Source organism: Camelina sativa, chromosome 2, assembly GCF_000633955.1.
Source record: "Camelina sativa cultivar DH55 chromosome 2, Cs, whole genome shotgun sequence".
Taxonomy (NCBI): Eukaryota; Viridiplantae; Streptophyta; class Magnoliopsida; order Brassicales; family Brassicaceae; genus Camelina; species Camelina sativa.
This window is the reverse complement of record NC_025686.1, coordinates 22887214-22914218: the sequence shown is the minus strand read 5'-3', so window position 1 is coordinate 22914218 and position 27005 is coordinate 22887214. Positions and strand designations below refer to the sequence as shown.

Genomic DNA, 27005 nt, shown 5'->3' with positions numbered 1-27005 from the left:
AACTATAAAATTATATTCTTTCTTTCGTTTGATTAATGCTCTTGTTTGTTTTCTTCTTCTTCTCTCTCTACATTTATATTACGCGTAATAGATTTATGTATGTATACAAGTAACGTATGTGTTTGTATTAATTTAATTGGGTTTTGTGATTAAAAGCTAGAAAAAAATTCATGTCATGAATGAGCGAGTCTTTGGGGTTTGCTAGCTAGTATCATAATCAACATTCTCACACCAATACTTGTTAACGTAACGATTATGGAGGTGTATACGAAGTATGATGTGTATTGTATATACACGTCGGTTGAAGATTAAACACCTTTTCTAAGAGTTAGGACTGATATTAAACGATTTGCAATATGCAAAAGAGTTGTAATACGATACTATAATTCACTTTTTCTGTATCTGCATAAATTCACGAGAATATTTTATTTAGTATATATGATTATACTATAAATATATTTTACAAAAAAGAACTTTCTTTATATATTTATTGTGAAATCTGATTGACGTGAGAAGATAAAAACTAATGAGTGATGTGATAATAACTGGCTAAAAATAGTATTATCACATCACTCTGTAGAAAATTTAAAATGATGGACTGATGTGATATTTTTTTTCAACAACATGCATTATGTTGTGACCATTAATTAATTATATTTGTAAAAAAAAACTAAAAAATTACTTAGTAATGAGAGTTATGTATATTTTTTACCAAAATAAATAATTAGAAAATAACGTGTCATTTCTAATATATGGAAATTAATATATATATATATATATTTATAACATGTCATTTGTAATTGTAACTAATTTTTTAGTATAATTAGTTATTTATTTGAGAACTATAATGTACTTCAGACAATAAATTAAAACATCTTATAGACTAGTTCAAATGAATTAATTTTGGTAATTGTTAATACTTGTTTCGATCTCCATTCAACAAATATATCTCCGGCTCCGCTTTTGTATTGCCACCATTCAAACTAATTTGTTTGATTTAACTTACTTTTGATTTTCGAACGTCTTGATTTCTATAAAAATGACTCATACACAAATTGCTACGCACTAATAAATCAAACGTTGAAAAGAAGTTTCTAGGAAGACTACTAAATTGTTGTCTTTTACCTTAAATTCATGATCAACTTGGAGCATCTTTACTTGTAGTGTTTCACTCTTTTGGGTAACAATAAAGAATATAGTTTAATACGAACTTGTAAGTTGTGAGAAATAAAATAAATCGTAAACGTCTCTAAAAATAGTACAGTAAAACTCTTGAGAAGATCTTTTATTTTGTTAATTTCCTGAGAAAATAACTTGAATTTACCCTGCTGATTTGTTTTTTTCAAATAAATGATTCAGAAACAATATCTCAATAGTATGAGTAAAACAATCGAACAAAGATTCCTTTACAGTTGAAAAATTAGATACTGTTACTTTTCAAACTAAAATAAAATAGTAAAATCAATCAAATCATTCAGCCGTCAAAAGACTTTTTTAACAAGAACAAAATAATTTTATTTGTCCTCTTGAAAGCGAAAAAAAAAAGAAAAGATAGCGAATGGTGTGACAAGCACAACTGGAACCCTAATGTACATAGCTCACAGTGACACAGTCTATATCGATTTATTGCTATCAAACATCTTCTCCATTGTCACGTGATCTACAAGCTAAAAAAATGTTTAATGCAATTCTTCAGTTCAAAAGATGACTTCTTGTTTTGTTCTGGAGAACACGACCAAAACTATATGTTTGTGGTGGCAAATCAGATTCTAACTCTCATCAAGCCACGAGAATAGAATATATATAATTGTACATTAAGAAATATAGGTGCGTTTAGATCGGACATTGAAGACTTTTAGTGGTAGCTTTTGCCTCTTCAGATTATATTCTCATTGCTAATTTAGAAGCTGTATATAATAACAGTATGATCTATAACTAATTAAACCAAGAGAACTCGAAATGGATTTGCTCCTGCAGGGTCAACAATAGATAAATCTTATAAATCACATTAAAGACGTAAAGTCATTTTTAATTAGAAGAAAAATAAGTGGCTAAGAGAGGTTTGCAAAAATAGTATAACTTTACTTGCAGTTTTCAAAGTGTGCTTAACTTTACAGAACGTTCTTTAAATTGTAGAATTTTGTTGTAATCAAATAAACCAAAATAAATTTCAAGGAAGATTTACTAAAGTAGCTCTCACTTCCGTTAATTCATTATCAACTTTAAATATATGAACAAACCCAAAAAAAAACAAAAAGTTATGAAAGAGAGAGTCAAGAGTTATAGTGGAACCCCACTCACAGCTTTTAAAGTATGATTGACTTTGAAAATGATCTTAGAAAAATTTCCATCGTCGATTAGATACTTTGTATAGATTGAAATTGAAGGATAACCAAAAAAAGTTAATAGGAAATTACTAGGAAGATCACTTACTATTTTTTCATTTGTTCACTTTGCTATTAACTTAAAAACTCAACAAATGTGGCTTTATTAAAATAAAAGAAAAATAAAAAAATTGATGAACAACCAAAGTAAATAATGAGTTTAGAAGTTGCTATAAGTTATTTCTAAAAACTCCTCATTAATAGTCAACAATATCTTTCTTTGTTAAACTTAAGTAGTTAAGTATAAAACCAAATAAAAAGGGGAAAGAGTTAGGAAAACCAGTCAGCTTTACAAATGTTGTAGTGTACTCGTTTACGTAACAGACTCATTTTAGTCTAATCTACTAATAAGTAACTCAGGTAAAGAGAATTCTTGAACTAACTAAATAGATTACAATTTTATCATGACTGAGATTACAGGTTTTAAATTTATAAGCCTAGTTAGCTATGAATTAATAATCATGCAACGAACAATAAATCAAGATATTGGCTATGGAAGCCACTAACAATTCTTCAGTGAAGTTATTATATTGAATGACTTGGATCTTGAAACAGAGTACACACAGCCAAATTATATGTTTTTCCACAAATTATATGTTCTTCAGGTCACTGGAAAAACATAAAATTTATATTGGATAAAAGATGATTCAGATCATGAAATAAACAACTAATAAGTCGTCGTGGCTTTTGCTTCCTTAGACACTACTCTGTTCTCATTGCTAACTTAGAAGCCGTAACCTGAAAATCAAGAGAGGGTTTTTAAATTAGAAAAATAAGTTGCAGAATTCGCTGATGGTTCTCAGAGGGATTCAAGAAGAAGAACTAAGACAAACCTGAATTGCCCATAGGGTTTCCAGCAGGAGCTGCTGATTCAGGCTCTTTGATGTCCACAACAACACAATCAGACATCAAGAATGTCTTCGCCACAGATGAAGCATGCTCTAAGCAACATCTCACAACCTTAAATAAGAAAAATACTCGGTTAGCATGCAAAACAGAAGATTCCAATCTGCCAAAACATACAAGTAAGGAACTTCGCTCACTTTGGTTGGATCAATGATTCCTGCAGCCATTAGATCTTCGTATTTGCCAGTTGCAGCGTTGTAACCGTGTTTAGGGTTGTCATTAGAGAGAACCTGACAAAGGAAAAAAGCCATTCACTTAGTTTCCATATCCCAAAAGACTCAAGCTTGCAATCTTTATTAGGAGATTGATTTACCTTCTCACTGACGACACTACCATTGACACCAGCGTTCTTGGCGATTAACTTCAGTGGGTAGCTCAATGCTTTCTTAACAATGTCAGCTCCGACCTGGAGGTTATGATGATTTGAAAAATGGCATTATAACCCACAAACTATTATTCATGTTTTTATTTCTGCTGTGCAACTCTTCTGGACTAACCTTTTCTTCATCGTTTGCTAGAGTCTCTTTAATGGCATCCACTTTCGATGCAAGTCTTAGTAGAGTACAACCACCTCCAACAACAATACCTTCTTCCACAGCCGCCTGATTTAAAGGTTCAACAGATTAGTATCTATCTACGATATGATGAAACATTTCAAGACTCTTTGCTTCGAGATGATGTTACCTTTGTAGCATTAAGAGCATCTTCAACTCTCAATTTCTTCTCCTTAAGCTCTGTCTCAGTTTGTGCTCCAACCTAAAGAATAAAAAAACGTTTAGATTCTTAAATTTTTTATTACATACAATGACAATATTTTGCATCATGTGGTTTGTTTCTTATTATCTCACCTGAATTACAGCAACACCGCCTGATAATTTAGCGATTCTCTCATTAAGCTTTTCCTTCTCATAGTCTTGTTCAGCAGCCTACACAAACCAAAAGACTTAATAGCTGCAAAATAAAATCAGTTATTGGGAAATCTCATTGGTTGAGATGTTACCATTACCTCGATAAGATTCTTGATCTGTTCAACTCTCTTCTTCACAACTTCTTCAGTACTTCCATCACCAACGATCGTTGTAGTGTCTTTTGTGAGAACCACTTTACCGGCATTACCCAAAACTTCTGGTCCAACTTTTTCCAACTGAAGTCCAACTTCTTCCCTAATCACAGTAGCTACAAAGATAAAAACAAACACCACAACATTAGACACTAAACATGGCTTTTTTCAATATAGAAACAGTGATAAAACAAACATTTAGTATTTTGGTCTCACCTCCTGTAAGAGTAGCAATGTCATCGAGGTACTGGCTTTTCCTCTCCCCAAATCCAGGAGCTTTCAAAGCAGCAACTTTAATAGTACCACGAAGCTTGTTAACAACAAGAGTCGCTAATGGCTCTTGCTCAATATCTTCAGCAATGATCAAAAGCGGGTATCCACCTTTAATAGCATCTTCCAGAATCGTCATAATGTCTCTAACATGTGTTATCTTCTTGTCAACAATAAACAACTGTAAAAAAAAAACAAGAAGAGATAAATAATTTAAAGCTCCGGCTGTTTTTGATCAGCAAACAGGATGTTACTTATAAGCAATGATTAAGACCTTGCAGTTCTCGTATTCTGCAGACATTTTCTCACTGTCAGTGACAAAGTAAGGAGAGATATAGCCACGATCAAATTGCATTCCTTCAACTACATAAAGGCTATTCTCAGCGCTTTTTCCTTCCTCGAGTGTGACAACACCTTTACGACCAACTTTTGCCATTGCTTCTGCAATCATATTGCCTACTTCGTAATTGTTTCCTGCACTAACCGCTGCCACATCTGCAAGTTCACTGTCTTCGACCTGCAATTCAAAACAGAGCTAGGATCAAGAACTCTCTAAAAGGACATGAATATACGTTCCAGAATCTGGTTAAGTCAAAGTTACCTCCTTAGACATTTTCTTCAACTCGGCGACAAGAGCCTTGGTAGTTTTCTCTATTCCTCTGGTAATCAAAACCGGATTTGCACCAGCAGCCACCACCTGCATAATTCAGTTTACATCACATCACAGCAATAAAAACATTGATTTGTTTCAATTCACAAAGAAAGACCAAAAATTACAAACCTTTACACCTTCAGCAATAAGACCTTGCGCAAGAACAACAGAAGTCGTTGTTCCATCACCAGCTAAGTCATTAGTCTTGGAAGCAGCTTGTCTCACTAGCTTAGCACCAATGTTCTCAACAGGATCCTCAAGCTCAACCTAACAAAAAAGCAAAAGCTTTACAAATCTACAAAGCAATTGCACACCAGATTACACATTAGATGCAACAGGAGACACCAATATCATACCTCTCTAGCAACTGTTACACCGTCATTTACGATTCTAGGAGAACCATACTTGCTCTCTAAAACAACATTCCTGCCTTTAGGACCTAGAGTAACACCAACTAAATCCGCAAGTTTATTCACACCAGCCTACACAGTGAGATGATAATACGTTATTCAATAGTGAACCTATAAAGCACAAAATCAAATCAGAAAAAAACAATCATTTGACTAACTTGAAGCTTCCTAATCGCAGTCCCGTCCTTATTGAAATGTAATTCCTTAGCCGCATAGATTTTGGGAAACCTTGCTTTCCTCTGAGCAATACTCTGACTCTTCCCAAAAGAACTTGAAGAGATCGAAACAAAAGATGACAATCTATTCGAAGGAGGAGCTAACAAAGATGATCCCATTGAAGACGTTGCGCTAAAGGTTGATGCCATAGTTCTCACTCTCTGCAAGAAAACAAGAACAAAAACACACATAAAAATCATAACTTTATTGTTTTCATTGGGACTCTAAACAAAACCTAAAGACACAAAACCAAATCAGAAAACTTCGTAATCATCGACACAAATCAAAACAAGGGTAATCTGAAAGCAACCAACTTTTACACCAATACTTGATTGAAATGAGAAAAAACATGATTAAACTTAAACACTTACAGAGAGAAGCGATCAAAGAGACGGATCAAGAGGGTTTTAGCGACTTTGAGAGGTTTCTTGTGAAGAAGAAGAAGTAGTTCGATTTATGCGACTGTAAAGTTATGATTTTTATTTTAATTTATTCGATACTAAAAGTGTATTTGGTTGCATAGTGCAAAACGGACTGGTGAAGCTCGCGAGGATCGTGTCGTCAAAAGCGTTAGGTTAAATCTGAGCCGTTGGATCGATAATATTTTGGAAGAGTCTAGAATCTTTAAACCCTAAACCCACCTACTCTGCTCCTCTCTATACACGTGCGAGTGAGAGCGTGCGAGTTTCTTATAATAATTTGATCATCTAATCATTACTCGACACGTGTAAATGATACACATAACATAGCATCCAATACGACTTCGTTTCGTGAATGAACATAGTACACTGCTCTGTTCTCATATTTGCTCTGTTTTCTTCTAGTACGAAATAGTAGAACAAAGAAACAAAAATCATAAGGACCAAAACATCAAGCACTTACACGAGTACAAACTCTAGCCTCTCTATAGACTTTACCTGGTCGACACAAGTAGCCTTTGTTAGGAGCACAATGAGAATCCTCTGAACAAATACACAGCCCTTCCAATGCACATCCTTGTTTCAAAATCGTCACGTTTCCTTTTAAACCTAGAATCTGATCGGTCCACTGCGTCGAAAACAATCCTAAAGAATCGAATCTTTCTTTTACTTTCAAAAAATCGTTTGCATTCTTGTATTTTCTGATAGCGCCATCAAACGCTAGGTTCCTATTCTTACCCCAATGTGGTAACGCATTGTATTTAAATATCGCCATTTGCTCGATCTCTTCGATGTAATCCTCGTATAGACGCGGTGCTAAAGGATCTTTTTTGCTTCTGTAGTAAGTTAGGTCAAAGTCTAAAGCCTTTTCCTCTTTCCCAAGGAAAGCGGTAGAGGATGTGACGTAGCGGATGAGAATACCGTTGCTGCCTTCAAGAACGCATAGAGATTTCGGGTTGATCTTAACTAGTGCTTTGATGTCTTCGATGAAACTTTTGACACGTGTGAGAGGAACACTGAATGTTGTTTGGTGAAAGAATTGGCCTTTTATCCTCGGATCCCACGGACAAGCTGTGATCAGTCCGTCTTGACGACTGTCTAGACATGAACCGGAAGACATCATACGGTTTTGCAATCCGATAACCGGATACCCTGTGAATGTTAGGCCTGCCCGTGCAAATTTACAAGTGATGATTATGTGTAAGTGTAAATTGTAATATAAAGTTTTGTCACAATCAACAAAGTATAAGCAAGTGAGAACAAATTACCGTTGTTAGTCAAACCGTATGAGACTGAAAACAAAAACGACGTTACTAGCTTTGCTCTCTCACACTTCATGTTTGCATTTTCGTTTGCCTCGTCACTCTCCTCTTCATAACATGAATCAAAGGTATATAAGAAAATATTATAACTATGCAGATCATAAATATTTGTATTAATTATCTTGAGAAATAAAGAATTCACCTATGGATCTATCAATGGCTAACGCTTCCGAGAGTTGTGGACGGAACGGGAAAAAATTAAACAAACCACCTCCTGAAGTGTTAAGCGGAACTCGGTCATCAATACGATACACCACTTTGCCTTGACTTGGTAACCATATGAAATCCGCAAACTCATGTTTTTCGCCAAAAGACACCGCTTGATCTCCGAAATCCGAATCGTTTATCATATCGTACGTTAACGATCTTTTGAACATCGGTTGCAACTCGAAAGTGACTTGAGAGATAACACCAAGAACACCTAGAGAAACTTTGGCCGCACGAAATTCCTCGGGATCGGTAGTCTCGTTAAGAACTCGAACCTTCACATACCCATCAGAAGCCAAACCGGGACTAACCAATCTTATCTCGGTCACGTAATCATGCACCGCACTTCCTTTACCCCACAGTGAACTTCCGTGAGCACCTGTCCCCATCATTCCTCCAACCGTAAGTCCCCACCAATACGGTGCGTATGGCAAAGCCAGCTCTAGTTTAGCCGCTTCTTCGATCAGCTGCCTTAGCGTCACGCCGCTCTCAATGGTCATGGTCTTGGCTTCCTGGTTGGTTCGCACCACGTTGTTCAAAAACTTGGTGCTTATGAGAACCCCGTCTTTGCCGTCAGTGCAAACCAGCTTTGGGATACTGTGAGAGTACCGAGTCACGACTCTCATTTTCTGGCCGGCTCTAGTGGCGGCAGCAACCACAGACACCAGCTCCTCCTCGGATCTTGGGTACTCCACCTTCGCTGCTTTGCATATAGAACGGTCGGGAAAAGCCCCGTACGAGTTCGTCACCGTGCACACTGTGTTTCCGGACTCACACTTGACAGGATCATCCGGTGGAGATGAGGAAGCAAATGTGAAAAAGCAAAAGATCAAACTTAGCCAAAACGCCATTTTGTAATGGAAGTGTTTGAGCATTCTCATATATATATCTATTTCTTATAAGTTTATAATGTATCGTCACAACATGTGATACATATGGTTTATCAAGTGGATATTAATAGCCACCTCAAATTTCACAAAAGAAAAAAAAGAAGAAGAAGAATTCAAATCATTAAATGAAATGTTCACGGAACTATGTGGACACGGGACATATCAATATTAATGATGCATGTAGCTACGGGGTCAGTACATCAAGTAGTTCTCACTTTCTCTTTAGAAATGATATGAGATTTTGACTCACTTTTACCTACTCTTTAGGAAACAGTATATGAGCTTTGATTCACTAAATATACTCCCTCCCGTTTTTTTTTTCTTGTCATTTTAGTGCTTTGCACACAGATTAAGAAAATAGATCAATGTTCTCTTATACCCCTTCTTTAATATATTTTCTAATTTTTTTATTGGTCAAAGCATTCAAATTGTTGGGATAAAATTGATATTTTTACCAAACATATGCATTGAAAACCTAAAATGACAAGTATTGGAAAACAAAAAATTTAGTCTAGAATGACAACTAAAAAAAACCAGAAGGAGTAAAAATTAACAGCTCATCCAAGTCTTCTGAAAATACGATTTTCTTTTTGGTTTCCTATACTCTAATTAGAAATCGTAGACCTCTACTCACATTATTAGGTCAATTGAATAAGATGGTTACTTGTTTGGGTACCACCACACAGTTCACATTATTATACGATTGCGTGGACGAGGGACGGTATGTAGGTGTACAGAGATACATTATTATACCGGTTGTCTATTAATATCGGGTTGGTCGAATATAAGTACTTGCTCGGACTCGGATAATTAAACACACGTTACTACCCCTCAACAACCACATATCAAATTATCATTAACAATAACAAACAAAATCCCAGAAACAAAAGTACAAAAAAGCAAGTTTAACTTGACCCTAAACAATGTTGTGTCCAAATCAACAAAAGCTAAGCCACCATTGTTTTATCTTTTTCTTCCTCTTTAATTTTCAAGTTGTACAATTAGATTTTTGATTTTTATCTAATATTTTCTTGGCAGCTGGTGCAAAATCTACCTCTTTTGACAGTTTCTCAACACGGCAACAAGGTAACAACAACCTTCAAAAATATATACAAGGAACGCTAAGGTTATACTTTACTACTAATGAAGTGAAGAGATGGAATTATTCCATGGTTCTTACTTTTCATGTTCATAAAATGTTTGTGGTTTACATGACCTAGTCATTAACGGTTACATTTTTAATTTTTGGTCGACTGCCTGCAGTGGTATATATATATATANTATATATATATATATATATATATAATTACGTACCTATTAAGTTGTTGACCAAAAAAAAGAGTAACGTAGAGGGTATCTTATATAATATAAGTAAGGTTTTTTGAAACTCATGTTCTAATAAAATGACAAATGGCACTCTATTTTTTTTACATGCGTTATTTTTCACTCTATTTTTTTATAAGATTTAGTTATACTTTTATACTAAAAAAATAACCTATCATTTTTCAATATCCATTTAGGAATTATATATTTTCTAATGAGGTATTAATATTTTATATAGTTACCATAATATTACCAATATGGTAAAATATTTTCTAATATTATCACATTTTTTGTATTAATTCTTAAATAACTTCAAACTCATTCTCTAATAAGCTGACAAGTGGCACTCTATTCTTTTGACATGTGTCATTCTTCTAAAATTTTAATTTATTATTTTCATAAGATTTAATTATACTTTTATACTAAAAAATAACCTACAATTTTTCAATACCCATTTAGTAATTAAATTTTTTTTTTAGTAATTAAATTTTCTCTAATGAAGTATCATTTATCAATATTTTATAGTTACCATAATATTATTAATATTGTAAGATATTTTCCAGTATTTAGTTCACAATTTTTTACATCATATTATCAATTCATTTTATTCTAAAATAAGATCAATTAATTTCAATCTAAAATAATATAAAGATATGAAAATATGAAAATTATAATATTTCTTTGTTGTTAAAATATTTAGTTCACAATTTTTACATCATATTATCAATTCATTTTATGTTAAAATAATTTAAAGATATAAAATATGCTATTTATTTATTTTTTTCGAAAATATAATTTTTTCTGTATGATCAATTTATTTATTGGATAAATTAAAATAATTTCAAGACATAAAAATAGAATTGCCATAATCTGAATTCTTAAGATCCATCATGTATTCAGTCGGTGCCATTTTTTGTATTAATTATTAAATAACTTCAAGATTTAATAATAATTTATTGTATATTATTTTTTATAATGTAACTCCCACGATAAAATTTAATGTATTAATTGCCATACAATTTATGTTTTACAATAAAGATGAAAAACAACAATCAAAATTTATGGTATTTATTTAGAAATGTAACCATAAGTCCCATGATGTTTGGAAAAAAAAAATTGAAAACCTTTCATGGTAATACTGAAGTATTATTGCATAAACAAAACTTAAAAAAAAAAAACAATTTTTCTCTATAAATATCAAGACAAAATCTTCATCAAACATCCTATTATCACCTCACATAACTTTATAAAATTTTTAATATGAAATTTTATAATTTAATTTAAAATTTGGAGCATATGCAGAAATAAACATGTCTAAGGCTCACTTTTGCACAAGGTATGTCTATCTTCTTTACATTCAGTTTCTACTTCTTCTTCATGGTTTGAAGTTGGGAAATGTTGTTTAGCATGTCTATTTTATTAAGTTTCTAAAATATTAGTCTTTGAGTAGTCAACCAAATGATGGACATAAAACCAAATATTCATTAGATACTTATGATATTTTAGGTTGGTGCTGCTTCAAATCACTATCACCTTTTATTTTGATGTGCGGTTACTTTTTGTATCTTCCATTAGTTTAGAATTTTAATATACATACATTACTCATATATGTACTTATTTGGTTTTTTTGGTCAAGTTTAAAAAGTTTGCTCTTCACAAAACAAAAAAAATTATGTACTAAACAGTAAACTATGGTGAGAGTGAGAAGAATGTCTACTAAATATATGAATTCATGTCATTGTATTGGTCATCATAATTTGATAAGTTCATCATCTCCATCTATCTCCATCAAGAACTTAAGCCGAGTGTTTATCTTTTACTTATCATGTTCAATTTACATTATATTTTGCTTATTAAATTTTGTTGTGGACCATCATAATTGCTCATGATGTCTTTGTGGGCAAATAAGGTAATCTGGAAAGAAATTACATGGATGAGGATGGTATAGAATGTACAAGATCTGATGAATGATGAGCTTATACAAAATATATAATCTTCACCGAAATCACTGGTGGAACTTATGTCGATTTAAAATTAATTTGTTTGTTTAAAAAAAAAAAAAACTCACAAATTTTTTTAATTAAATCAAATAATTTAACTTTATTGATTTTTATCAAGTTTGTAATGCTATTTATTTAGTAATTGTATATGTGTGTCAAAATTGCAAGTTTTCTATTATACTTTAAGTTTTCGATAAGAATATATATATATATATATATTTTTGGTCAACTGAATTCATTTATCTTTTTGTTAATATTTTCTATGCGAAATACTTATGAAGTTCTTACCTTAATATTCAAAGATATAATAAATAGTAAATAATTTGAATAATGATAGTTACAATATTTATGATAATTATTATTAAATTTATTTTAAAATAACTAAATATATTTTAATATATATTAGTTATAAAATAATGTATAATTTATTATTTTTAGGTTTTTTAGCCACGCATAGTGTGGGACTTTTTCTAGTAAATTATAAAAGAATATATGGAATTAGAAATTAAAAAATTTCGACAAAAATGCAAATTATAACAAAAATATCTTATCTTTTAATAGAATTTTTTCAAAATAAAAATGAAAAATCCTCTTCATAAATTAATATTTTGTTAATTTATCGATAAATTAAAACCTCTATAAATTAATAAAATTTCATGGTCCCGACCTTATTAATTTATAGAGGTTTTACTGTATATCTTCCTTTATCGATGTATCATTCTTGAGTCTTCACTTTTGATGCTTGACAAGCATAAATAAAGATTTGGTGTCTCTGATTTCTTCTTTGATTCATTGTCATCTAACTAGTTGTCGGGTTCTAAATATTTAACAGTTGTGGTCTGCCCATCCAGTCACCTCTTTCTCTGGTTTGTATACTATTAACTTGTTCGAAAGCAAGCACCAAACTTAAAGATTAACTGAAGAAACCAAATTTGAAGTCTGTGTTAGAAAGAGAGAGAGAGCTTTCTCATAAGATATGTAAAACATATTTGGAACATGAAAACATATGTTGAACCTGTTTCAGGCCTTCAGTACATAATTATATCAAAATTGCAATTATATAGAGTGATGCAGAGATATTTTTTAATATATGTAATGGAATATGTCTTGTTCCTATCTGTCTTATAAGTAGAAATTGTATGGTATTTTCCGATCTCTTTAACACTCACAGAAACAGGTTCCAAAATTACAGTTAACAATCTTGCAGCCCTTAGGACAGTACTTGATGCATTCGTTATCTCTGCGGCAAGATACATTGGTCTCATAAGTATCCATTGTTGATGCTTCAAGACATTTTCCTCCGATGCAGTTCACTGCCATCTCTCTCGCGTCACCCATAGACAAACCTTCCACAAACACACACAAAAACCGTCAAAACAAAACCGAAGCAAAAATCATATAACACAGAAGAAGTTATCATAGAAGGAAACATTACAAAATGCTATGAATGTGAGAGAGAACAAGAAGACGTGCTTAAGAGACATTTCTCCATTGCAAATTGTAACCTTCAAAATTTTTCTTGTTTCTTTTTTGTTGTACAAGTGATGAAGAAAGAATTCAGATTGTTCTCTTTTATATATAGAAGTAAGTTAAAATGGCAACAAATCTTTTGTGTGAAGGTTATACCAAGTTAAGTCAAATTCATTCTGATTACACATTGTTCTACTCCAACTTGTGAGATGAGATCTCTCCATTTTAAGAATTCACTTTATCATTTTTCTTTATAGAGGGAAGTAAACCAAAACTTACACATTGCTTGTAATAAATACAAGATAAATGAGAATTTACAACACAATGTACAACTGGCGAATTTGCTAACAGATTTCCCACTGAAGATATTTTTCCTTAATAAACCGAACAAATCTTTTGTGTGAAGGTTATACCAAGTTAAGTCAGATTCTTTCTGATTACACATTGTTCTACTCCAACTTGTGAGATGAGATCTCTCCATTTTAAGAATTCACTTTATCATTTTTTTTATAGAGGGAAGTAAACCAAAACTTACACATTGCTTGTAATAAATACAAGATAAATGAGAATTTACAACACAATGTACAACTGGCGAATTTGCTAACAGATTTCCCACTGAAGATATTTTTCCTTAATAAACCGAACAAATCTTTTGTGTGAAGGTTATACCAAGTTAAGTCAGATTCTTTCTGATTACACATTGTTCTACTCCAACTTGTGAGATGAGATCTCTCCATTTTAAGAATTCACTTTATCATTTTTTTTTATAGAGGGAAGTAAACCAAAACTTACACATTGCTTGTAATAAATACAAGATAAATGAGAATTTACAACACAATGTACAACTGGCGAATTTGCTAACAGATTTTCCCACTGAAGATATTTTTCCTTAATAAACCGAACCAAAGAACGAACAAAACAACACAAAAAGTAAGGTCAAAGCTGGTATTGGGGGTTCCAAGTTTCTTTCCCTTGTGATCTTCATGACCGTGCTAAACATAGACTGGTTCTCTGGTTCTTTCCTTGTTCTCTCATCCTCCTTTTGCAAACAGAACAAAGACCGCATAATATTAACAAGACAGGTTCTATGATCTATATTTTGGTTTTTATCTATCATTTTTCAAAAGCAACAAACTGAATACCTGCCTGCAGACTTTCAGAAAGTGCCTCTATTCCATGACCATCTCCGTGAAACAGCAGCTCTTTGTCCTCAGCACTTCTTTGATTTTTATTGGAGCATTGGTTCACTCTCAGTATTTTGTTTTCCTTTGCCAAGGAATATAGCTGAGGGAAAACAAACATTAATGTGTCAACAATGCTTTTGCTTCCGTGTCCCTAAATAAAATATTGATGTGCATAGTCTAAAGTACCTGCTCTTGTATACGCTCCCTTTCACTAGATAATTGCAACAGCATATCCATTAAAACCTTGTTTCTTGTAGTTATTTCTTGTGCATATCTCTCTTTCTCATCGTTAGCTAGATCCAACATTGCTTCTAAGGATTTGGCTTTTTGTTTCAAAAAGGTCACGTCTCTGTTGAGTTCAGAGTTTGTGGTAGAAAGCAAAATGCATTGCTCCTCCACTGTCTCCGTTCTATTCTCCGCTTTTGAGGCTTTAGACTTGAGATCTTCGATTAAGGTTTCCATGTCCCATATTGCTGAATACAACATGTTCTGCTATTCTTGACTTGCTTCTGATGATACTTTGGAGTTTTGTAATTGAACTTCTAATTCCCTGACTTGCTTCTCCAGAGAGTTCACCTTCTTTGTCTTTTTCTCATCAGCATCTTTTAGAAAATTAAGTTCCTCAGTGAGTTCAAGATTTGCAGCAGTTAGTTCTTTATTCTTACTTTCTCCACTCTCAGCTCTGCTTTCGGCTTCGAAAAGGCTTTCTTTAACCGACTCATTCGCATTTTCCATTTCAGCAAGGTGTACCAGAATCTCTTGTTTATAGGCATTGACACTTCTCAACTCAAGCTCATTATTTCTTAGCTTTTGTTCAGCTTCACATGCTCTCTCAAAGTGAGTACCTCAGAAACTGTCTCACTATTCTCTGCAATCCTTCCCTCAAGCTTTTCCACCAGAACATCTTTCGCTTCGAGTTGTACAATGCAGTCTTCAAGCTTAGCCTTAAGTTCGGATTCCCGTTGAGCTGACCCATTCAGACTAAACTGGAGAACCTGTAAACCTCCAACAAGTTCCTTTGAAATACCTGTAAGCACCTCTGAAGAATTATCTGCCTCTTGAAACCGTCCCCATATAAACTCTGATGCTTCTTCCATCCGTGAAGATACCTTCTCTGTGTAGTGTAGCTTGAGTTTCAGTTGTTCTTCATTTTGCTGGAATTCAATTAACTTCTTCTCAAGCTCTAGCTCTCTTGACAATGAGTTCTCCAGCATCCTCAAAGCATTTTTATGCCTTAAGTCCGATGGTCTCAGTGCATATTTCTGCCTTAGATCTTGACCGTTTCCTGAAAACTCAACTGACTCCTCGTTTTCACCTGCCAACATGTTTGTCAATAACAATCAGAACCTAAGTAATCCAAAGCACCAATAACTTTCAAATAACCATATCTCAATAAGTGATCTCTTACTTGTTCCATTTCTTATGTAATGAAGTGTTCTTCGGAGCTGAGCTAATTGCAAAGTGATCTCTGAGACTTGTCCCCTAGACTGCTTCAAGGATTCTGCAGATTCAGCCAACTTGCCTTCAATAACAATTGAATTTGCATTTTTGCAACTAGATATCTTATAAGAAGTGTCAACGATTTGAGCTTCCAACACATCCAAAACCTCGTCAATCTCCTTTAACTCGGACTCCAATATACCGCATAACAGATCAAATGTCAAAGCCTTTTCAAAAGAAGCAGCAGAAGAATCAGGTGTCCCCATGCCTTCAAGATCATTATCCCATGCCAAAAAATGCATAAGAAGAACATGCAAGTTTAGCAGCTTTTCACAAGTATAAGCCGAGTCTATCTCTAGTTGAATATATTGTAATATGTTCTTAAATGAATGAAAACAGATGACAAAAAAAAAAAAAAAAAAGGANAATTTGGTGATCTTTTTCATCTGTTATGTTGTTTACAAGTTTCAGTTCTCCTTATCAATTGCTGTAGACATTTGTTTCTTATTAATTTCAACGCTCACGATTATAAAAAAGAGGGGTATTGAACTTGTATTTTAAAAGGTTTTAGAGTATTTTTGAAATCTCTTGTTATTCAATTAGGATTTTATATATTTTTTAAAAAAATTTTATCTTATTCAACTTGAAATTTCTGTAAAACTATTTAAATAATATATAATCTCTTGTTCTATATATTCAATTAGTAATTTTTAAAACTTATCTACTTAAAATCTATTGTTATTCAATATATCACAACTTTTTTTAAAAATGCTACTTTAAAACTTTTTTTTCTTTGTTTTTTAGTTGAAAAATATAACTAATAAAATCATAGCTATAGAGGTAGAATTTTGAAAGATTTCAAAGAAAAAAGAAAGCCGTTGGACACAACTACAAGAGATGAACTCTAACTATATTTTTACTAGGTAATATCCCACGCATATGTGCAGGTTGTTGTATTAGTTATGTTAATTTATTTTAGTTTATGTCATAAAACTATGAGAATTTTATGAGAAGACATTTTTTTTAATAAAGTTTTTAAAAATGGTATTTCTGAAAAATGGTATTGAAAAAGATGTATTTTTGAAAATTTCCCTAAAAAATATATATATATATATATATATATATATATATATATATATAAATATAACAAACAAATTTCATAAATGTCAATAATACACTTTATTTATTCAAATCATACAATATTAAAATATACCACTTATTTAAAAATATTGTTAATGATAAATAAAATTAACTATGATATTCAAAATTTACCTAAAACATTTAATAATCAAATTCCAAAATTATTTTTTAAGTATCAGTTAAATATATTTCCTATAAAATCATATGAAATGTAAGATAAATCTAACAAAATATATAATCACAATTTTATTAGAAAAGTTATAATAATAATTTATAGTGTGTTTGAATGAAAATAAATAGAAAAATAGTCAATTCATAATTAATGTAATTTCAGTTACAATTTAGTAGTAAAGTGTATATTTAAAATATAGATTAATGTACATTATTACATTTTTATTTAATTAAAAATAAATATTTTTTTTAGGAATTAAATGCTAGATAGACCAATAAGGAGATAGTGAAACCTTATAAAATCATATGAATGCAATAAAAAATCTCAAAGATTAATTTGAATTTTAATCTCTTTTATATTCACCTTAATTTAAGCTATATTGATAGATTAAATTCTAATGATTTCCTCTTTGTACTAAAATTTTGGGAATGGAATATCAATTTTTTTTTTTATATATATAGAAAATCATTAAATTACAAATTTTGAATTGAATAAACATTATAATGATCTTTATATAATTATATTTTGGATCACAAGAACTAAATATAATGATGAGTATACAAAAAATTTATTACAAATTTTTTGGAGGCAAGAGAGAGTTAAAAAAGTTGTTTTAATAATTCTATTATAATAGTTTATTTTGTTAAAACATTGCATACTTAAAAAATATGTATATACATGAATGAAGATGATTTCTTTAGTTTGATTCCCCATTAGGCTTTGATAGAAATTAGTATTGTTGAATCTGTATAGATAATTGTTTTTTACAGTCACCAAAATTTGATTATATATATTTTATTGAAAATTAAAAATAATAAGAAGACAAAGAAGGAAGGAAGAAATGCATAAAAAAAAATTGAACAAAATATAAGATAAATCTAACAAAATAAATAAGCTCACTCTTACCATGCATTTTGAACCCATGAAAGAACAAAAAAAAAAAAAACAAAAAAAATATTTATAATTTGAGATATGGTGGATGATGATGTGAAAATGGTTATTTATAGAATTTCAAGGGATGAATGTTACATTTCTAAAATAAATTAGTTAGAGGAGTTACAATTATAATTTATAGTGTGTTTGAATAAAAATTAGTGAAAAATAGTCAATTTATAATTAATGTAATTTCAGTTACAATTTAGTAGTTAAGTGTAGATTTAAAGTATAAATTAATGTACATTATTACATTTTTATTTAATTATAAATAAATATTATTATTTAAAAAATTAAATGCTAAATAAATATTATTATTTAAAAAATTAAATGCTAAATGGACCAATAAGAAGAGATTGAAACTTTACTTTTATGTATATGATTTTAATAAACTCCAACTTTCCTCAATCAACATATATTTTCATGAGAAATCAGAATTGGGAGAAAATGATCGATTGCTGCAACTTTTTTACCGGTGAATAAACGCGTCTCCCACCGGTGAATAAACGCGTCTCCCACCGGTCTCACCTTCGTCGGAGCTCTCAAACGCAAAACGGGGTCTTAATGATTTGAAACGTAAAGTTGAGTAGATACGGAGATAAGGGAAGGCTTTGGCAATGAAACAGTTTCTCTATACTTGGCAAGCTTGCAACACTCTCGATAAATTAAAACAAAGGTTTTAATTTCAAAGGGCTTGTACTCATTATGTGAAGCTTATACTGGTGTCAACGTAGAAAAAAAGAACACTACCATCTTCACGCTCATTCCCTTGGGCATCAACAAGAGGCTGGTTCCAAAATGTTCATGGACTTTGCAATGAGGTCATCCATATGGGATATGTGCAGCATACGCATGTTACTGTTCTTATCCTCCACCCAAGGGCCAAGGGACATATAGCTTTTTCTTAGCCATAGTATTTGAATCTAAATAACAAAAAAAAAAATGGAAAACGAAACACATTAGTGAAAAAATGGAGAGGGACATTTTATCCCTATGTGCCAATTAGGTTCTTTCTTTAGTTTGGTCTGTTACTGATGTATCTCAGTCCCCGAACTTATCAGATGCATTGAGTATAAAGAGAAATGTGATCTCATTTGTCTAAATGATGAGGGTTATGCTGTTAAGCCAAGTAATTAGTGATCATGATGTAAAGGGCATCCATTTTCAATTCTGACGGGTAGATTAGGAGAGCTCAACATTCATTTGCTATGAGTATGTGTTGTTAGTTGATTAAATTGACACTGGTTAATTCATGTCGTACACTTCCTAGCATGAGTATGTGTTAGTTGATCTAAAGCTACTTCTTTTGCTAAAATGGTTTCAACTAACAAGGTGGACGTAGTTTTTAGAATGCCATGTGGAGGGTGCTTTGTCTTTTGGTTGAATATGGTGACTACAATGGTACTAACTTGTCAACAATCATACTGTTTTGTATTCTTCTCTGTGAATCATTTTTGATTTCTCAGGTTCATAACTCTTCTGATAAATCTAAGACCAAACCAAGAGCCCTCTCTCTATCTTCTCCACTTGGATATGAAGTTTTTTTTTGTTTTTGTTAAACACTTGGATATGAAGTTTCACTTTCTAAAGCATTGAATATGTTATTAGGTGGATGAGCTTGACCAGATTTAGACTCTGGTGGTGGTTGCGACGAAGTTACATCCTTCATCTCCTGCAGCTTCACAAATACATGATTTCACTGAGATTCATCATTGGGCTGCGGTTGTGAATGCGTCTGCTGTTGTGGTTGTAATGCGGTTGCTGCGATTGTGACTGTTGTTGTTGCGGTGGAGGCGACGATTGGCGAGGAGGTTCAGCAGCAAAAGGTGAACCTGAAAAATCAAGAATGATTTGTGTGTGACTGTTGTTGCTGCGGTGGAGGCTGGCTATTTCCAGTTAACGAACCAAGAACATAGCTCCAGACTCTTGATCTCATTTTGTTTATGCTACTTCAAAACATATATACATTGTTATGTTCATAAGAAGATGCAAAGGTTGTTAGAGCATTTGCAGAGAGACTCCCACAGTCTCTCAAGTATATTATTTTAATATCAATTGTTTAGTTTAATTATTTATTTAAAATTTAAAAGAAAAATAAAAGTTTAAATCAATCATATGTTGCTATGTGTAAATGTAATTTCTTAGTTCTCACTCATACTTTTTATTATTATTTTTTTTTTATTGGTGAGAACTCTTTTGAGAATCCACCACTGCATCCTTTATACTTGTGTTGTAAAATATTCTAAAATCACTCACAATTTAATAATAAAATCTCACATAATCACATATTTTTTTCTTTAAAAAACACAAAAACTCTAAAAGATAATCAAATCTCCTATAAACTCAGTTAAATCTTTTAAAATTCTAAAATATTAAAATTCTATCAAATTCTTTAAAATATCAAGTTCAATACCCCTCTTAGTTAATTTTCATAGATATTTCTTTAGTCAATAATGTTACCATATTCTATAGATTAAAGGATTCCTTATTTAATAGATATAAATACATATCTCTATAGATTGCCAAAATAAGCAAAATGTGATTAATTCATATTCTCATTTCTGTATTAATATTTTCTTTTATATATAAATGTAATAGAGAGAAGAAGATATTGAGAAAAAATGAAAAAACACTAGATTTTAACCCGCGGTACACCGCGGAATTATATTATTTTTTAAAAATATTTAATATAACTTACACCAAAATATTATGTTGGATCAAATATATATTTTTAAAAGTTGATGGTTGTAATTTATTTGCTTTATCTATCTACAAATATTATTTTCTTTTGGAATTTAATTAATTTCAATTCTTTTATTTTGGTATTTAATCAATCGAAATTAGTTTTTGTAAAAATAAAAAATATATAAGTGTATTTTGCTTGTATTTTTTAACAAACCCGCAAAAATATATAAGTGTGCTAATATTAACCCTAATTCCCATCACATACTTATGATTATTTTTAGTTAAGGTTTGAATCCGTGGATACATAAAAATTTCCATAAAATGTTGTTGCTTTTTTAGTATTGTGCATATGTTAAATTGCTAAAATCTGTATTTACACAAATTTAATTTTATTATCACAAAGTTAGTAACATTGTTGATATTACTCATATAGGACTAAATTTGATTTACTCAATATTTATATAGTGTAACAGGATATATTTGTATCTGATATCTCTTTTTTAGTCAAAAAAACATTTTTCTTTTGTCAGTCAAGACATTTATAATTCTGAGATTAACTCTATAAATGACACATCTATTTTTTTTAGGTTCACTGCAGGATTTGTAAGTTATATGATATATTTATAATTCATATAAAGTTTAAATATTTATAAATCTTATAAAGGTTAAATATTTATAATCCATAAATATTATTATTATATATTAACCCGCGATGTAAAACATTTCTTTTTTGGAATTCACATTTTTGGAATTTACAGATTTTGTTGGAGTTTATTAATAATTATTAAGATTGCATAATACCAATTCTTATTGAATCAGATTAATTGTGCATGCCTTATATTGGTGTTGTTAAAAAAATAGTAATATGAAAATTTTATCCATCTTGAAATATGAGATTTACTTGAAAAAAGGATAATGACATTTGAAAGCGAAACATATATATTGTTCTAACAAAAAAATATACTTATAAAGAAAAAAAAAGAGTGAAATATATTTAGCAGTATGAATACTTTTGCATCATCACAAATTGACAATCGATCTTATCATATAAAATGGTTTGAATCTGTTCAGATTCAGAGGTTCTCTACGACACTTCTCTGAGATCTCTTTTTCACAAAAAAAAAAAAATGAAAAAAACTCTTATCCGAAAACAATGAAGCAGACTGAGGATCACCAAATTTGTTTCGTACTCACGTTGGTATTGGAAGGTAGAGACTGGTGATTGATGTTGTTGGTGGTGCTAACTTGGGATTAAGGACCAATTATTTATAGGCAATTAATTAGGTTTATTTTTTCACCTCTTAACACACAACATATTTAATTGGTTACCATGTAATTAGGGATTAAATATTGCATAATATATATTTTTAGGGAATATGCCAAGTTTATGTGATTTGATATTTTTCCTAGCCATTAATTTGTTTATGTATTCGAATTTGTTTACATTTTAAAATTAAATGTGGTGAGTAATTAAGGACATACAAAATCGAATATAGCTGATTTCTAGGCTTTCCATAACTTTATATCTTGAAATCGATTATTGCATAGATATGGTAGAGATTCTTGGGATGATTTTGGGATGATTGATTGGATTTTTTGTTTCTAAATATGTGAAAAATAATAAATACCAATGGCATAGGATTGTAAATAGTTCTTAACTTCAAGCCTTATTTGTTTAAGTTGCAGTGAAAATAATAATATAGATATGTTTTGCAAGTTTCTAGTTGTAATGATGTTGTTGTCAGCATCTCAAATTCAGGGTAAGAGATGTGATGCTTCAGATGGACATCTCAAGTTCTGATAGCATGTCCATATTCTATCTACAAGGAGTTTCCAATGTAAAAACGAAGATGCAGCCAATATTGAAAAGAACTTATTTTCTTATTAAGAATCACTCAAACAATCTTACAAGATATGTTTAATCAGATTTACACACAGTCAACACGACTTGCCACTGACCAAAATCCCTAAGAACCCTAAAAGCTTTCTCGCTTAGTTCTCTAAAATTCTTCTTGAACGGCCAAACAACATGTTTTGTCTAATAACACAATATATAGGAACCCTCCTATGACCTACTTTCCTAAACAAGGATAAGTCCAAATCTTCAAGTCAATATGATAATATCTTGAAACAATATCCACGTCATCCAATATCCGTGACTCCTCCAAGACGCGTAAACATCTTCCAGAGTCCTACAACACAGCCTTGTAGCACCAGAACGTCTTCATGCTTTCATTCTCCCCCTTTTTATCTGAATGTGACAACTCAAGCTCCAGATGTGAACAGTACTAGAATCTTTTCAAAACCATAAGCCTCAACCACATTCAGCCACAACATCACTATCATCACTAATATCATCATCTCATCATACTCCCCCAGCGTGAGTGCACATTCATATAAAAACAAGGATGAAGACATATATGCAGGGAGACACAACAAGCTTCCTATCATGCCTTGTACCAAAAATAATCCTCAAAAGCTTTTATAATGTTCTTAGGTTCAACCTGTGAAACAAAACAATGTTGCAGCACTCCTTGAGAATTCAGCTGAACATGACGAACGGTTTGCTCAACAAATGCAACTGCAGCAGACTGATTCTTATGACCTTGCAACTGTTTAGATGTAGCTAAGACTCCTGATGATTCATCATTCCAATCATTACTATTGGATCTTGTTGATTCAGTTGTGACTTTTTCTTGTACAGGTGGTTCTGCAACATGCTTCTGTAGAACCTCAGGTTCAACTCCAACATCTTCTTCAGTGATTATCTTCGAGAGATTGCAGCATAGGTTGATTTCCTCAGACTCTTTGCAACCTTGATCATACTTTGTCTCATCATTCTCGAAATTTTTATTGTACAAATCCTTTTTAGCCACCCAGACTCTAGAAAAATGAAAGGGATCAATAAAACACTTTCTTGCCATCCAAAGCTCCTTGATCTTGTTCTTAAACTTGTAACAGAAAGATCTCACATGACCACTTTTACCACAATGAAAGCATTCATAAACCCTTCGTCCTCGCTTGGATTTAGTCCAACATTTTCGCTCACGAGAAGATATATGTTGATGTCGTGTGTTCTGGGTTGGTGCTACAGAGACCTTCTGTTGTACCACTTTTTCCAGAATACTTGACTCAGCTTCATGATTTACATTGCTCTTAACGAAACTTACTGATTTATCACGAGACAACAGCTCAATAGTCTCCTCTTTATGATAACCCAGACCTTGATGTTGAGATCCTACAATTCCCATAGATAGTATCTCATCAAGCTTCTTGCCACCATTATTCAACATCCTAATCTTCTTGTGATTCTCATTCAGCTCCCTTTCAAGGCTTGTTGATCTTTCCTTCTCCAAACCATAGAGTTCTTGAAGATTTCTCAACTTTCTCTCAAGCGACTCCTTTTCAGCAGGAAGTAGCTCCTTACAAGTTGTAACTTCAGACTTACATTCTTCTTCTAGCATATTGACCTTGGCTTCCAATTTTAGTTTTTCCTTGACAAGTAACAGCTTTTCATTACACAACTGAACCCAATTGTCATACAAAATACAGTAGCTCTCTTTTGAAATTGATTCTTCATCATCATCATCTGAGCTTTCATCAGCTATATCATCACTTTTAGCACTGTATGCAAAAAGATTCAACATTCGTCCATCTTCTTCATCCCCATCACTCTCTGATTCTGAATCACTAAAGCTAACATATGCCTTATTATTTCCTTTCACCATGTTTGGGCATTCAAATTTTAAATGTCCAATCCCTTTACATTCAAAGCACTTCATCTCCTTGCGCTTAACCATTGGACACTCAAGTTTGTAATGACCAACACCACCACATTCAAGACATTGAATCTCTTTTCTCCGATTAGCTTTTTCTTTCTCAGATACATTTGGCGTAGAACAAGACCTCCCTGTAGCACTTCGATTCCAGCATGCTAATTCTCGTCCCTGTCCTTTTTCAACACGCTTGAGAGCTTTTCCAAAGTTTCTTGCCATCAAGGACATGTTATCTTTTATCTCTTTCAGCTGGTCGTTTGTGTCATCTACCTTGAATGCAATCCCTTTGTCATGAATTCTCTGTTCTTCAGCAACCTCCATCTCTTCTGACTTCAACATACCAACCAGATCTTCAAATCTCAAAGTATCAGTGTTTCCAGAGACTCTCATGACAGCTTTGTGTGCTGCATACTTAGATGGCAGACACCTAATTAATTTTTTAACCAACTTGGTATTCTTGTATGTTTTACCAAGATTCTTAGCTTCATTGGCAATAGAACTCATTTTAGCACTGAACTGAGAGATTGTCTCTTCTGGATCCATCCTTAGGACTTCAAATTGAGAAGCAAGCTGATCCAATCTTGTTCTTTTGACACTTGAGTTTCCTTCATGAGTCTTCTGCAGAATATCCCAAGCTTCTTTAGCTGACTCACAACCTTGAACAAGCTTAAAGTCATCATCATCAATAGCACCAAAGATAACATTAAGAGCCCTAGCATTGTATTTAGACAAGTTTTTTTCTTCCACTGTCCAGCGTGCCTTAGGTTTAGTGATATTGTCACCAGCTTCGGTTTTCTCATATGGAGGCTCCCAGCCTTCTTCAACAGCCGTCCAAGCATCCTCACCAAGATTACGGATCAACTGAACCATGCGGACCTTCCAACGACCATAGCTTTGTTCATCCAAGATCACAGCCCTTTGAAGCATCATCAACTCATTACCCGACTGCATCATTATCCCAAGATCTCAACCTGTAGCGAGTATAGAGCTCTCGTCGGTTGACTGCTCTGATACCAATTGTAAAAACGAAGATGCAGCCAATATTGAAAAGAACTTCTTTTCTTATTAAGAATCACTTAAACAATCTTACAAGATATGTTTAATCAGATTTACACACAGTCAACACGACTTGCCACTGACCAATTCTTAATCTAACCAAAATCCCTAAGAACCCTAAAAGCTTTCTCGCTTAGTTCTCTAAAATTCTTCTTGAACGGCCAAACAACATGTTTTGCCTAATAACACAATATATAGGAACCCTCCTATGACCTACTTTCCTAAACAAGGATAAGTCCAAATCTTCAAGTCAATATGATAATATCTTGAAACAATATCCACGTCATCCAATATCCGTGACTCCTCCAAGACGCGTAAACATCTTCCAGAGTCCTACAACACAGCCTTGTAGCACCAGAACGTCTTCATGCTTTCATCCAACTCCGCCAATACCACCTCAAGGTTGTTGCACTCTTCTCCATATCATCAGAATGAAATGCGTATGCGAAGTTATCAATAAGAAAATCGAAGCCATCATTGATATGCAAAAGCTCGTTAATTTTGGTGCTGCTTGTGGCCTTCCTCTTGCTCCTGGTTCACAATGCGGAAGTAAGTCTCAGTTTAGCCCAGTTGTTTTTTTTTTTTTTGTCAGTCAATCTAATGTGGTTTGTAAATTTTTATGGGAATTTGCACTCAATAACCAACAAAAAAACTATAATTAACCCACTAACTATTCTAACCATGTATAACTAATATACTCTATAAAAACTATAATATATACTATATTACCCTTGCCCTTACTATTTCCTTCTACCCTCTTCCACCACCATCCCCACCCCCTACCACCACCTTTCCCACCCCCTAAAACCACCATCTCCACCTCCTACCACCACCTCTTTACCACTATCACCACTAGGGTTCCCAATGTGCTTCTAAGGTTTAGATTTCCTCCAGCCAAACCTCCGGCCACCGGCCGCCGGCCAACAGTTCCGGCGAACTTTTCTGGCGAACAATTCCGGCGAACTTTTCCGGCGAACAATCCCGGCGAACTTTTCCGGCTACTCCGGCAAGCCACCGCCGGAGTTCCACCTCCGGCCAACCACCGCCGGCCAACCACCACCGGCCAGTCACCTCCGGCCAGCCACCTCCG

The 27005-nt window shown here is 32.6% G+C and overlaps 3 protein-coding genes and 2 pseudogenes across 3 annotated transcripts; 1 reads left to right on the top strand and 4 right to left on the bottom strand.

Annotated features, from left to right (window-relative positions):
• LOC104733346 (chaperonin 60 subunit beta 3, chloroplastic) lies at positions 2894 to 6380 on the bottom strand. Its single transcript, XM_010452931.2, has 15 exons — positions 6270 to 6380; positions 5841 to 6059; positions 5629 to 5754; positions 5402 to 5539; positions 5222 to 5317; positions 4895 to 5137; positions 4567 to 4801; positions 4297 to 4466; positions 4139 to 4216; positions 3975 to 4046; positions 3788 to 3892; positions 3604 to 3696; positions 3428 to 3520; positions 3218 to 3344; positions 2894 to 3122 (listed from the first exon to the last, which is right to left on the bottom strand). The coding sequence occupies exons 2-15, from the start codon at positions 6045 to 6047 to the stop codon at positions 3109 to 3111; spliced, it is 1797 nt and encodes a 598-aa protein (XP_010451233.1). The 5' UTR covers positions 6048 to 6059; positions 6270 to 6380; the 3' UTR covers positions 2894 to 3108.
• On the bottom strand, positions 6596 to 8697 carry LOC104733335 (probable L-gulonolactone oxidase 4). The gene is made up of 3 exons (XM_010452921.1): positions 7782 to 8697; positions 7586 to 7687; positions 6596 to 7484 (listed from the first exon to the last, which is right to left on the bottom strand). Exons 1-3 carry the CDS (start codon positions 8695 to 8697, stop codon positions 6769 to 6771), a joined length of 1734 nt encoding a protein of 577 aa, XP_010451223.1. The 3' UTR covers positions 6596 to 6768.
• LOC109127638 (putative defensin-like protein 263) lies at positions 13090 to 13586 on the bottom strand. Its single transcript, XM_019232678.1, has 2 exons — positions 13495 to 13586; positions 13090 to 13405 (listed from the first exon to the last, which is right to left on the bottom strand). The coding sequence occupies exons 1-2, from the start codon at positions 13541 to 13543 to the stop codon at positions 13218 to 13220; spliced, it is 237 nt and encodes a 78-aa protein (XP_019088223.1). The 5' UTR covers positions 13544 to 13586; the 3' UTR covers positions 13090 to 13217.
• On the bottom strand, positions 14509 to 20067 carry LOC104755959 (annotated as a pseudogene).
• The window catches only part of LOC104755951, a 5968-nt pseudogene continuing 1751 nt past the window's right edge, over positions 22789 to 27005 (top strand).

Excerpts from the sequence above, each read along its gene's own strand:
- LOC104733346 (XM_010452931.2), bottom strand. The coding sequence starts at position 6,047 with ATGGCATCAACCTTTAGCGCAACGTCTTCAATGGGATCATCTTTGTTA. Across the intron at positions 4,217-4,296 it reads AGATCAAGAATCTTATCGAG|GCTGCTGAACAAGACTATGA; the intron begins GTAATGGTAACA and ends TGGTTTGTGTAG. Across the intron at positions 3,521-3,603 it reads GTAGTGTCGTCAGTGAGAAG|GTTCTCTCTAATGACAACCC; the intron begins GTAAATCAATCT and ends TTCCTTTGTCAG.
- LOC104733335 (XM_010452921.1), bottom strand. The coding sequence starts at position 8,697 with ATGGCGTTTTGGCTAAGTTTGATCTTTTGCTTTTTCACATTTGCTTCC. Across the intron at positions 7,688-7,781 it reads AGCCATTGATAGATCCATAG|AGGAGAGTGACGAGGCAAAC; the intron begins GTGAATTCTTTA and ends CATGTTATGAAG. Across the intron at positions 7,485-7,585 it reads ATACGGTTTGACTAACAACG|GCCTAACATTCACAGGGTAT; the intron begins GTAATTTGTTCT and ends TTGCACGGGCAG.
- LOC109127638 (XM_019232678.1), bottom strand. The coding sequence starts at position 13,543 with ATGTCTCTTAAGCACGTCTTCTTGTTCTCTCTCACATTCATAGCATTT. Across the intron at positions 13,406-13,494 it reads TCTCACATTCATAGCATTTT|GTTTGTCTATGGGTGACGCG; the intron begins GTAATGTTTCCT and ends TGTTTGTGGAAG.